Source organism: Quercus robur, chromosome 9, assembly GCF_932294415.1.
Source record: "Quercus robur chromosome 9, dhQueRobu3.1, whole genome shotgun sequence".
Classification (NCBI taxonomy): domain Eukaryota; kingdom Viridiplantae; phylum Streptophyta; class Magnoliopsida; order Fagales; family Fagaceae; genus Quercus; species Quercus robur.
Window position 1 is genome coordinate 56,535,786 of NC_065542.1, and position 13,805 is coordinate 56,549,590.

The 13,805-nt window shown below is 34.6% G+C and overlaps 1 protein-coding gene across 1 annotated transcript; it reads right to left on the bottom strand.

Moving 5' to 3' along the window:
• Positions 1–3,172: 3,172 nt before the first annotated feature.
• On the bottom strand, positions 3,173–5,540 carry LOC126699222 (60S ribosomal protein L13a-2-like). The gene is made up of 3 exons (XM_050396925.1): positions 5,071–5,540; positions 4,891–4,978; positions 3,173–3,474 (listed from the first exon to the last, which is right to left on the bottom strand). Exons 1-3 carry the CDS (start codon positions 5,457–5,459, stop codon positions 3,331–3,333), a joined length of 621 nt encoding a protein of 206 aa, XP_050252882.1. The 5' UTR covers positions 5,460–5,540; the 3' UTR covers positions 3,173–3,330.
• Positions 5,541–13,805: the final 8,265 nt, after the last annotated feature.

Consider the following 13,805-nt stretch of genomic DNA (forward strand, 5'->3'; position numbering starts at 1 on the left):
TCAATTTCTATTGATACTTGGCACGAGAGATCCTATTGAACCTAATATGGATATGATAGTGGAATGATCCCTTCTTAACACCACTGTAGCTTAAATTATACTGCTTGCTGCTTTTTAAAATTTTTTTTAAAGCGGCATATAAACTATACCTTTTATAATAGTAAATATTTGAATGAACATATTTTACAGTTCTATGAGATTATTGTGCTTATATCCTTGTTTTCTAACAATGGCTTTTTATGCCAGTTTTGAGTTGATCCGATTTCTACAGAGGGGTGTAATTAAAATTATGCCTTGTGTTCTATTAGAAAAATTGATTTTCTAGATTAAAACAATGCATGCATGGGCATGATGATACTCTGTCAGAAATTACCTGGTTTCATAGCTCAAAGCTGGTTCTTTTGGTGGTTGTAGAGGCTGAGGCAGTGGTGTGACAAGAGTTCTAGTGGTGTGACATGAGTTCTAGAGGAGGTGATTGCAGCTGTAATGGAAGTGTTAGCTGCTGTTTGTGATTTTGAGGTAAGAAGTAGCATTAGGATCTAATTGTTTCTTTTTCTTCCCACTTGAAATAATTCTAGTGGAGTAAAATAAATGAGAAGCAAAATTGACTTACCAAGTGGAGCTATTATCTAGAATTTTTATCAGAAACCAAGATTGAGAGTTAAACTCTGTTGCTAGCTTTCATGTTGTTTTGTATTGTGCATGAATATGAGAAACGAAATTAGCAATGTTGGTTTGTATTGTGCATGAATATGAGAAATGAAATTAGCAATGATGGTATTAAATAACAGTGCACTGTGCAAGTTTAATGTTTATCCTTTGTGGAATTGACTGAAAGAACAGTCTGAAATTTCAAATAGTGGAGTTATTGAGAAGAATTATTCTTGCTTTTGATCTTCTATTGTCGTAGATATCACATGGCTGCATGGTTTGTGGTTGTTAAAATTGCGATCTGTTGTAGGATTATCTTGTCCTACAACCCTTGAATTGTGGATCTAGGGTTGCACCTACCAGGGTCAAAGTAGTATGGTTATTTTTGTTTGTTGCTTTATGATTCAATGGACCGTTTTTACGTCAATTCTTGATGAGCCAGATAATTGTCATGAGTGGTTTAAGATATATGCAGAAGCTTGCACTTTTCAGCTATAATGCCTTTGTTCTGTTTCTTTTGAAGCTGTTTGAATCTTAATCCTTTTGTCGCTAAAACTACTTCCTTTTTAATGTACACACTTAACACTTTCAGCTTTGCTTAGATGACCTTATTCATTGCTTATATACATACAGAGGAGACTGCATTAGATTGCCAACTAGTTATACCTTTTATCCTTCATGCTAAACAACAATTGGAAGTGACAGTAGCAGTAGTGGAGATGAGGATCACCTTGGACGTGGTAGAGATTCTGTTTATGGTGTGAGGTAATTACTTAACATATTGTTTAAGTGCCCATTAAAGTTGTTCACAATTTTGTTGCACTCTGCTCCTAGAAACACTCTTTTCACCTCCACCCTACCATATATTGACATTGGTATAATACAATGTAACAGAGAGAGACAACCAAGAGAACAAAGCAAAAGCGAGAGATTTGACGTTGTATCAGACTCAGAGCAGAGGACCACCAAGCCTGAAAGCTTTAGGGTTGGAGTGAAAACCAAGGATATTGCAAAATTCTTCACAACCCTCTTAGACAGCAGTGACAAAGCCGCTGAAAGGTTAAAATGTGTTGCTAATTAAGTACTGTAGATACTCCATTTTGCAACTTACATTTGACCTCACCTCATCACAATTGTCATTTCACATTTCAGGGGTAAAACTGTAATTTTGACTATTTGATTTTTAATCGCATTACATGAACTAAATGAATCTTCAAGTCACAAATGTGGTGCCCCGCACCAATTAGCATTTTATTAGATCATATTACCGCTACCCATGACAAGAATAGAATTGGCAAGATTAAATGATTTAATAAATATATACAGAAGAGTATTTATGTATTTTATGTGAACCGTGCTTGTATGATTGTATGTGGTATATAAGGAAGCACGTGGTAACTATTGGATGTTCTATATGTAAAATGGAAGGTATGAGTCTGTTCATAGAAATGTAACGGACCTGCTTCGACATTGACCTCTGTTGCTACTGTAAACTCTACGAGTGTGGCTAGAGGAATGCCCAGATTTCCTGGCGCCTTGTTCACAGAGATACATAGTGATTTGTTTAAAAGTTTTTTTGAGTTGCAATGAAAATTGTCGTTTAAAAAAAGAAAAGTGTGAGAGATCTCTGCATGTTCTAGCTCAAACCTCACTGATCTCTAGTCTTGTGTTGTCACTAAACTAGAGAAGCCATTGGAGTTTACAGTTTACACGAATATGAAGAGAGACAAACTTTGGACAGAGAGAAAAGAGGTAGAGTTTTGGATGCATGGAGGAGACAAGGGGAGAGAAAAATTAGGAGAGACAAGATGTGAATTTTGAGGCATCTCTTTAGTGTAATCAACAGTTTAAACAAGGTATAGAGTTACACAGGATATATATATATATATATATATATATATAATTCCAATTTAGATAATTTCCGCTTACATAGGTCAAGTCATCAGCAAGTGACTCAATATTTCCTCGTTTCCTGGTTTAGAAGGGATCGGATCCGATTAAGTGGTACGGATGAAGAAGAAAATGGGAAAAAACCTGTGAGTATATCAAACAAAATCTTTCACCAAGTTTAAAGGAAGGAGAGAATAGGACAAGGTGGCCTTGAAATACATTTACAAGATGGCAGTTAGTATTGTACGGAATGTTCATTAAAAATTCGAAGGCAAAATCCACAAAAGACGGAAGGTACTAAAAATTATTACAAACTAGCCACCTTTACCTCCTCTCCTCTCCCTCCCTTCCTTCAACAATGAAGACCATAAGTAAACTGGGGAGCAATGGGGCACAAGACTAATCTGGGATCAGATATAACATCTTGAATTTTAAAGTTCATTTGATCAATAGCATAGCAGTGGCAAGCAAACATCACAAGCTGTGCTCTTTACTCAGGTCAACAGCATAATACCACAGGTGAGAAACTATGGAGCCCAAATAGAACCTCATAAACATTTAAGACACCCATTGTATAGGAAGTGGGAAGACGGAAGAAAGCGACAAATAAATTCACCAATATTATAGTATATTGAGACAATAAAAGAAACATACTATAGCCGAATCAAGAGAAACCAATATTCGTTCAAAATTTATCAAAACATAGTGCACCATCTCAAAAAAACAACAAAAGTCATTACGACAAAATCCTCAAACAAAATGGTAAGCAACTGCCTAATCTATGTAACCTCAGTACTTAACCATGGCAAGGATGTCAGATTGGGGACCAAGTTTCTCCTCTGCAGCCCTCTCAGCCTTCACCCTAAGTTTGGTCAGCTGCTTCTTCCTCTCATATGTTACCTGAGCTCTCTCCTTTCTCTTCTCCTCCAGCTCCTGTGGCAAAAGAATGGTTAGAAATCTTTGAATACAAGTTCTGCTCACAAACTATGACTTTTACTTTTAGATTTGGCTAATCTTAACAATAAAAAGCCAGCATAAGCATGTTGATAAACCAACTCATGGACAAGGATTTTTATATCTTATAGCCTGTTAATCCAAACTCTAACTTGCTATCAAGGGTATAGTGAAACAACTATCTTGACCGCAGCCCAAATAACACACTATCTTTCAGGTTCATGTTTAGCGAATATTCAACCCTTATATCAAGTTACCAAAAAATAAAGCAGACAATCATTGTCCAACAAGGAAAATGGATAATGTAGCAGTGCATTCTTATAGGGGTTTATAGTTCATTCGGCATTGAGTTGATTGGGACCTTGACTGCCCACTTGATGATGTGCATCATAACCAGTTGTGTGTATTTCTTGTACTTCAGCTTTTGTAACAAATAACAAGCTTGCACTATTTGTAACAAAGATAATTAGACATATCATATAAGCTAGAAGCCCAGTTAGTTCAATAAAGACCAATCATAGGAGAGGAGAGTGTATGATGGCATTCATCCAAGCCTAATTATAAATTTATAAATAGGCAGGCCTGAGTGTAAATGAATCAGTTTTTCTCATATGCAATGGAAAGTACTAGCCGAGAGCTATTGTCCAAGAGTCTTTTTTTGATCGGTAATATAGAATTTGTCTCTTGAATAGTTAAATACCCTCTAGCAACCTCTAAGCAACTTACCTATTTCCCTTTAGACCAAGTCCTAGCATAACCTATCACATTACCATTGATCCAAGATACCAAGGACGACCTATATGTATAAATTCCATGAGCAGCAATTGAAATGAATGTTCCAAGTGCATCCAAAAATTTTGAACCCAATCCATTTAAAATGAGGGACTATATTCCTTATAAAATATTTCTGCAGTTCAAAAACTGATGTCATTCATTAAATATTTTGCAAACAAATCAAGTAACAAAATACTGAAGGATACAAATCTTACTTACAGCATTAAAAAAAAAAAAAAAAAAAAAAATAATCCTTTTCAAAAAATACACAACGTCGGGGACTGATGAATTGGAAATCGTAATCATCTCTTACTATTTCCTCAAGATTTGTCAAAAATCAACAGTTTCAAGCATTTGAAAAGTAAAGGCGGTAGCCTCAAATCTAAGAACATCAGCATTATAAATTAATTAAACCTAAATGTAATGGGGGGCAGAAAGGAGACAAATGGGGTTGCTAGAAACAAGTAACTTATAAAAGACTAACTAGTAGACAACTGGTGATTGGAACTTGATCTAGGACAAACGAAACAAACAGGCAATATCATAGTTGTCAAAATGTGAATCGATTTTTTATTTTACTGTATTGTATCAAAATAAAAGTGAGAATATTAAATTAATTACCCTGATAGTGTCGTAGTGGTTCCATCCAACCTCGGAAGAAAGGCGACCTAACAAGCAGTACTTGTGTCCCTTCTGAAGCCTCAGCACCCTAACAACAGTAACAAGTAACAACAACATTAAAAAATCAATTCAAAATACTAAAATATAAGAGATTGAGTGAAGATTGAGTGAGTGACTGACTTTAAAGCGTCTGGAATAACCATCCTCTTGGTCTTATCATAAGGAGGAGGAATGCCCTCGTAAGCCTTAAAGCGAGAGAGAGCAGCGGCACCGCGCTTGGTCTTATGAGGGATCATGCCCCGGACTGTGCGCCACAATATCTTTGCAGGTGCCCGGAAGTGGATGGGACCGTGAGATGGCTTTGTGTTCATACGCTTTCGGAGGAACCTCATGTACTTCATCTTCTGCCGCACGAGTCCTCCCGATATGCATAGCTCCTCGCAACGAACTACTACCACTTTTTGGCCGTTTAACACTTCTTTTGCTATGATCGATGCAAGTCGACCAAGCATGTGGTGCCTAGCGTCCACAACCACTCTCTTTGAGCATATCCCCGACCCTGACACCATTTTGCTCTCTCTCTCTCTCAACGATTCCAAGCCAGCGGCAGCCTCTCTTTGAATCTATTTAGAGCTGCTGCTAGGGTTTTTTTTTTTATTTATTGCCTCCTCTGCTTCTCTATAGTCTATACACACACCCATTTTGGTTTCTCTGGGCCTCTATCTTCTCTCTCTTTCTTTCTGGCCCAATCAACTTTTTGGGCTTCTTCCCTTTTTTTTTCTTTTTCTTCCGCCCATTAAACAACCATTTTGCACAACAGTTTTTTTTTTTTAATTAAACTGTAATTTGCATGCTTAAAAGGTTGAGTTATTTTTATTAGAACAAAGTTTAATTACAAAACTAATTGTAGTCTAAGATTACAATCCTACTCAATAAAATAAATATTACTACATAATTTGAAAATCTAATCATTGAATCGCATGATCTTTACGCTCTTAATACGCATGCCAAATTTTGTGTCAATCAGTTATTATTTACTATATGATCTATAAGCTTATATATTATGCATAATTTTGAATTACGAAAACTTGAAATTTAAACAATTTATTGATGATATAATTATTAATCTTTAATTTTCAAAAAATTTTACAAGCATAGAGAATATAATAAGAAAATGTAATCTAATGGTGGATTTATCAAAATTCACCTCTAATAAAAAGATATTGAGTAAGGTTGTAGCCTAAGCCTACAACTAATTTTGTAACTAAATTATGTCCTTTTGATTATGTTGAAATTATACTTTACCACTTGTGGTGGGCCTTTTTTTTATATCCTGGGCTGGACTGCTCCTGTCTTACTATGGCCCAATGATTCTGGGGTAGGAGAGTTGGAACTAACTCAATTGAAACTTACCTTAAGCCAACTTGTGCACAAGTTAAGACCCCTGACAGAGATCTTGGTCATGTGCCCACGACAGGGAATGCTGTCATAAAAACATTATGGTAGGAGAAACATAATACAGCAAGATAGTTAAAATATTTTAACTAAAGTACCAAAGATAATATTTAAACGATTTTGCAATAGGAAAATATGATAATATGAGTATGGCAAAAATAAATCAGTAACAAGAAAAAATAACGTTAGTATTTAAACAATCGTGATGAAAGAAGGAAGAGGACTAGTCTGCTAAACTTAGCTCTTTAGCAATTTTAAGTTCAAGAAGGGAACCAATCTCCAATGTGGGTAATCTCACAAGGAAATCCTGTCATAGAAATTACCTACTTTGGAAAAGGACCTAAATGGCTTAATCTCCAAATTCTTAACTTGGTAAAGAGTAGGCTATTGAGAGGAAGAAAACTGAGTAGCCTATTGGTGCATGCTATATCGCTCCTCACACTTTGTTTTCTCACTTCACTTTCTACTCTCTTCTTTTCTTTCTTATCCCTGACCCTGATACCATTTTGCTTTCTCTCTCTCTCTCTCTCTCTCAACGATTCCAATCCAACGGCAACCTCTCTTTCAATCTATTTAGAGCTGCTGCTAGGGTTTTTTTTATTTATTTATTGCTTCCTCTGCTTCTCTATAGTTTGTTTATACACACACCCATTTTGGTTTCTCTGGGCCTTATCTTCTTTTTCTTTCTTTCTGGCCAGTCAACTTTTTGGGCTTCTTCCTCTCTTTTTTCACCCATTAAACACCCATTTTGCACAATAGTTTTTTTTTTTTTTTTAATTATTAAATTGTAATTTGCACGCTTAAAAGTTTGAGTTATTTTGATTATGTTCAAAATATATTCTACCACTCTAAAGTATGCCTTAAATTATACTCTGCATTTTAAACTATTTGAGTGCACGATTTTCACTCTAAACTATGACTCTTGTTACACTTTGCACCTTAATCGTTAGTTTTATTGTTAAGTTGGATGGAAATATAAACCATATGACTTGCATATGTGTATTACTTAACTGACACAAACTTAAAAGACCAAAAACTCCTCTTTCTAATCAGTTAAAAAAATGCTTCCAGCTCTCTCGTTCTTATTAGCTCCTCCCTCCAAATTAAAATTCCTGCAACCCTAAATTCCTAAATCAAAATCATCTTCAACATAACCACCGTTCCACCACCACCATGAAACCACTGCTCAAAAGAAACCCTAAATCCCTTAAGAAACGGTCAATTTAAAGTTGAAACTTGAAAGTATGATGAACATCAAAAGCTAAGGTATTGGCCTTTCCCTATCCCATGCCTATTCTATGAGGTAGGTTCCATGAAGCATGATATATATTTAATATGGAACAAAAGACAAAGCACTGAACTTTTGGACAGTAAAATTTTACTATTTCGTCAAAGTATGGATTAGTGTTCTTTGAAACAACCTATATAATTCCGCAACACCTATGCTATATTGCAGACATTTCAACATCAATCAAGAGATGGCCAGTAAAGAAGCCAAATTTCATACATTATCAAGGTGACAAAGATCATGCCACTTTCCAAACTTGTGTAGCTACTTGTTGCGGTGGTGGAGTAGTGGTGGTGGCAAAGACAATTTTGTTTTGGGAATTTAGGGTTACAAGGATTTTGAGGAGGGGCTAATACGCACACAAGGAAGAGCTTAAAAAAAAGTTTTGTTTTTAATTGATTCGGAATATAAGGCTTTTGGTTTTTTAAATTTGTACCACTTAAGCAATACACAAATGCAAGTCACATGCTTCATATTTCCATTCAACTTAACAATAAAACTAATGATGTCATAGTGCAAAGTGTAATAATGGTCATAGTTTAAGTGCAAACCGTGCATTCAAATAATTTAGGGAGCGTAGTGTAATATAGGGCATAATTTAGGGTGGTAAAATGTAATTTTTTTCAATTATGTTCCTAAAATTTTAATTTTTTGATTCACTTTGCTAACATTAAATTTTGTTTAGAAAATAGTCCTTCGGTCTATAGCCATGAAGTGGTTTTTTTTTTTTTTTCTTTTCTTTTCTTTTTCTTTTTATTTTAAATACAATACAGTTTTAACCTATGACAATGATTGTATTTTTATCATCACACCCAAACATCAATTGGCCTTTTTGGTGTAAGCAAGGTTAGAACCTCAAATCTCTTGTTTAACGATAAGAAACTTTACTAGTTGAGCTAACTAGAATCCACATTCATGAAGTGGTCATTAAGTGTCGCCTCATCTCCAAAAACTATGTCATTTTGTCCTTATCAATAAAAAAAACAAAACAAAAACCTTATTTAAAAAAATGTCCCTCCCTAAATCTCATGTTTAGTGAACATGCCCTCCTTGTTCAAATAAGAAAAATGGTCCAACATCATCACTATGATGAGTATATCAACCTTCCTCATCTTTCACAAGCAAAATTATGTAAACTATTGATAAGGAACAATTTTTCATCGAGCTAAAAGAGGCCCAAGACTCTCATTCATTTGCACCAAGACTCTCTCACTCGTACACACCTCACCTCACATGGTGGTCTATCCCACATGTGCGGTGACACGGGTGACAATAGCACACCTATCCAAATGTTTGCGTCACTTTCCTTACATTTGCTCAAAAATGGAAACTCTTACGCACCACGCCTGGAGATCCTTCCACCAACCTACATCTTCTAGAAATGGAATGAACCCTGAGAATCTCACCACCATTAACTCCATAACTCCAATCACACCTCCTATGAGAAAAGCGGCAAAAATCATGAAAACGTGGTCAACTCTAAACCTCTATATAAACACCAAATCTCCTTCATTCCAAGGTACAAGTGAAAAACACTAACTCTTACACTTTCATAGTTTATTGGGATTCTTGTGAAGTTCTGACTTAAGCATCAGAGGATTTTTGTCCAGCAACACATCGGTGAACTCTATAAGTGTTTCTTTCCTTGCAGATCCTCCAAAACTCTTCATTTCTATTTGATGAGTCCAAAAAAATTATTAGGTCGTCCATTAATATGGTCGACCTTGCATCATTAGTAGGCTATCAAAGATAACCGCTCAACACATTCAATAACGACCATCAAAGGTCTTAAACTCTCATCAAGACAAAAAATGTTACAATCAAGGTAATAATCACCCTAATTTATGTACAACAACTACCTAAGTCACCTATGAAAGGGACAATCTGTCTCACTAGCAAAGGTACGTCAAAAGTTACTACAAAACACTATCTAAATATGAAAAATGTGGGTTGATACTAACTTAAGCATCGAAGGCTCCCCCATCAGGCACAACCCGGTGGCCTATTCGATCTATCTCTCCTTTATCTTGCAGGTCCTACGAGATCGTCTAATACTTCGAATTAGGCGAGTGACCAAAACTGATGATTTTGGCATCATCACTATTACTTAATAATAATAGTGACAATTGTGCTAGTTGTCACTAGTGCAATTCAGATAAGCTTAGAGGTTGTTTGGTTAGAGGAAAAAAGTGCAGTTTTCCATATTCATTTTCAGATTTTTGTGGCATCTGATGGTGTCACAAATAATCCCAAGTCCATAACTCGTCCATATGTTTCGTCCAACGACAGAAGCAACAATAGGCGGAGAAAATTGCAAGCGTACCAGCGACCCTCGTCCGTATATGGACGAGCTTAATACCTCAAGATCTACTCGTCATTTATGAACGACAAGCCTTCCAAGATGATCTCGTCCGTCTTTCACTAAAAGTGGACGAGATCATCCTGGAGGTCTCGTCCATCCTTATTATGGATGGACTAAAAGTGGACGAGCTCCTCATGAAGGTCTCGTCCATCCTCACTATGGATGGACGAGTTCATCGGCCCGTCCGACCTAGGTAACTTCCACAGCGGTTACTCCCAATTCTCCGGACTCCTCAACACTGGGAACGGTTACCAAACAGATAACCGTTCCACACACTATATAAGGCTTCTTCGATGAAGGAAAAAGGTATTGAGACATTTTTCTTACTTCTAAGAGAATACTTCTTCATTACAGAGAGTTCAAAGTAACTAACTTGATCATCGGAGGATTTTTGGCCGGTCCTTACCGGTCCTCTCTGATTCTGTGTCTTTGGTATTACAGGAGATAGCCCGAAGATCAACGTTCAAGTCTTATCAACCCACTGATAATCAAGGAATCATCAGCATCCACTACAAAAAATTGGTTTGGTTTGCAAATTTGTACTCAGTTTTCATTTTCAATATCCTAAAAAAGTGGATTTGAATACAAAAAACGAAAACACCTTTTTACCGTTTTCATTTTTTGTGAAAATGGATACAATGGCATTTTCATAATAAAACCAACTATATGGGTCCCACTAGTAGAGACATGTCCCCTCAATTACTCTCTCTCTCTCTCTCTCTCTCGGTAGCAGATCAGTCCTAACCCCTCTCTCTTTCTCTCTCTCTTTGATGTCACTCTCTCGTGTGTCTTCAACATTCCCGCCACCGAAAATTCTACGATATTTTTATCTGTACTTTCCTTCTTCTTTTTTTTAACAATAAATTGTTAGGAACCGTTTTCTTGTGAAACAATTTGTGGGTTGACTGCTAGACTTGTTGGGCTTTGGTTTCTGATCTCTAGGTATCAAAATTTCAATATTGTTATCTTTGGCTTTTGATTTGTGGTTTTTTATTTATTTATTTATTTATTTACTAATTTGCTTGGGGTTTATTGTTTGATGGTTTCTTTTGTGATTTCATTTTAGGGTTTTAGCAATTTCTTTGTTTGGTTGCTAAGAAACGAGAATCTTTGTAATCATTTTGGTTCCAACCAATATGTCAAATTGGAATTAACCCAAGTCTTGCCCATCTCTTTAATGGGTTCGAGTTTGTTTTTGGTTTTCTAGGAATTGAACCAAAGAAAATTTTATTTTTTGTACTAAAAAAAGGACACAGTTTTCTGTTTGTGTTGGGATTTGATGAAATTTGTTTGTATTGATGGGTTTTTTGGTGAAGATTTGGGTTGGGTATTGGATTATGATGGTGGTTTCGGTGGGTTTTAGTTTTCGTCTATTTCTGGTGTTGTGGCAATGGTTTCTAGCCGGTGATAATGACAAATGGTTTTGTCAGAAAATATAGGGATTTGAGCAAAAGAAAAACTAGTCCAAAATTGGTGCTAAACACAAAAAAAAAAAAAAAAAAAAAAAAAAAAAAAGTATATTATTTGAAAATGAATACAAACCCGTAAGTAACCAAACAGGCCCTTAATGATTTTTTTAGACTATCGAGTTTTTGGTTCCATGGCCCCTATGGTAGGTGTTGGTGCAAACACAATAATAATGGAAATAATACAAAGGGAAACTAAATAATACTTCTGAATATTATTAATTTTATGAGAAAAATTACATAATACTATTTAAAATGAGGCATGGCACTTGCTCTCTTTAAGGAGATTTCAAGCTCTTGGTTGGCTAAATCTTGTAACCGGTGCAAACCGTCTTTGACTTTTGATACCTCCACCCTTCACCTCCTCCTTGCGCATGTAATTAGCCCAATATCTAGTTCAATTCATATTAGTCCATTAATCACCATAATTAAAAAGAACAAAATAGTCTCTCTCCTTTTCAATGTGAGATTAAACATTTTCACTAATTCCTCATCTTCCATATTCACTCTTACATTTTTACATTTATGTTGTAATATTTATTCATTTTAATTAATTAATATTAAAATGCTCCAATTGTGAGTAAATTATCAAGGTTATACTAGTCATTTCACTTTGGAAAAAAAAATATTGTTAAAATATAAATAGAATAGTCAACAATTTTTTTTTTTTTTTTTGAGAAGAAAAATAGTCAACAAATTGAACACATAGTTATCTGATATTTTTAAGATGTTCAATGCGTAGAATATAAGCTCAAATCATCATTTTTTTTTTTATATAAATTTGAAAATTATAAAGGGAGGATAATTTAAACTCCAGAAGTTTTCGTTTAAAACGGTAGAATGAGCCAATCAATTAAGGTAGAAGCTCTTACTAAACTAAAATAATTTTCCCATAAAAAAAAAAGAGAAAAAAAGAAGAAGAGAAAATTGGTAGCTACAAGCAAAAATGGATCGAAGTGAGAAGTTTTGCCTTATATTGTGCAGTGTGCATAATAGTAGAGTGTAATGAATGCTGCCGTGGAGTCCAGTCTCAAGCCAGGCCAATTTTTTAATGATTCACCTAACCTTATCAACCTTCTTCTGTCAATATTCAACGCAGCATGAATCCAAGATAAAGGTGGAGAGAAATTGTGGTTGTTGATTCGATGGCCCAACAACAAACAATCTTTTAGTATTTTTATTTATTTATTTTGTTTGCTTAAAAAATAATAATACTGTAAGTAATCATATCAGAAAATAGAAATATAGGTAAACTGACATTGTTCCGATGGCACAACGGTAACCGTTTGGTTTGTCATTTGAAAATACAGTGTGTCCAAAATTTTCAACAATATGTTTGGTGACAGAGTTTAAAATAGGGCTGTTTGGAAATGATTGCTCAAAAACTCATGTTTGAAATATATTGTTTGAAACGTGCTTGGCTGTGATTTTAAACAATGAACAGATGATTCGGATGGCATAACAGTAATAAAAATTGAACTCAGTTTTCACTGTATCCAGACCCACTGATCAACTTTTTTCTAACATTTGTCTCCTCTCCTCTCTACTCTCATATCATCGGTCTTCACGCCCCATTACTGTGTTATCATCTTGGATTTGGAGAAAGGGATTTGGAGAAAGGGATAAAGAGGGAAAGAAATGGGATAAAGAAGGGATAAAAAAGGGATTACAAATTTGTTATTTAATACGGGTCAGCTTTTTTGAACAATAAAAACATACATACCAAATACATATTTTACATTTTTTGAACAATGAAAAATATTGTTTAAACTATAATACCAAACACATTTTTTTGTTTTATTCACACTAAAAATACGTTGTTCAACAACACTTTTTAAATCACAATTTTTACATCTTTTTAAACAACAATTTTTAAAAACTATAACCAAATGGAAGGCTATGAGCTATGTTTGGGCTTATCCAAATCGAATGGTGCTTGCTTACGAATTACAAAATATTAAAATAACAACTAATAAGAAGTAAGAAGTCGTAATATATATATATATATATATATATATATATATATAAAGAAACACAAAGATTTTATTCACAGAAGAAACATAATTACAACTTTAAAGATGAGATTTCTCAATAAGTCGCAATAGTTGAAATCTTAATATTTATACAACAATTCGGTTATAAATTCTTAACATATTACTAAGGATCCGCCACTTATTATTATTATTATTATTAAAATTTAAAAAAGGGTTGGGTGAAGTATCACAAATTTAAGGAAATGACTATAATCTCTAAACTTACTATTTACTAACATATCTCCCATCACATAAAAAAAAAAATATATATATATATATATATATATTAAAAATTAAAAGGTTTAGTTACA

Excerpts from the sequence above, each read along its gene's own strand:
- LOC126699222 (XM_050396925.1), bottom strand. The coding sequence starts at position 5,459 with ATGGTGTCAGGGTCGGGGATATGCTCAAAGAGAGTGGTTGTGGACGCT. Across the intron at positions 4,979-5,070 it reads GTTATTCCAGACGCTTTAAA|GGTGCTGAGGCTTCAGAAGG; the intron begins GTCAGTCACTCA and ends TACTGTTGTTAG. Across the intron at positions 3,475-4,890 it reads ACCACTACGACACTATCAGG|GAGCTGGAGGAGAAGAGAAA; the intron begins GTAATTAATTTA and ends CTTTTGCCACAG.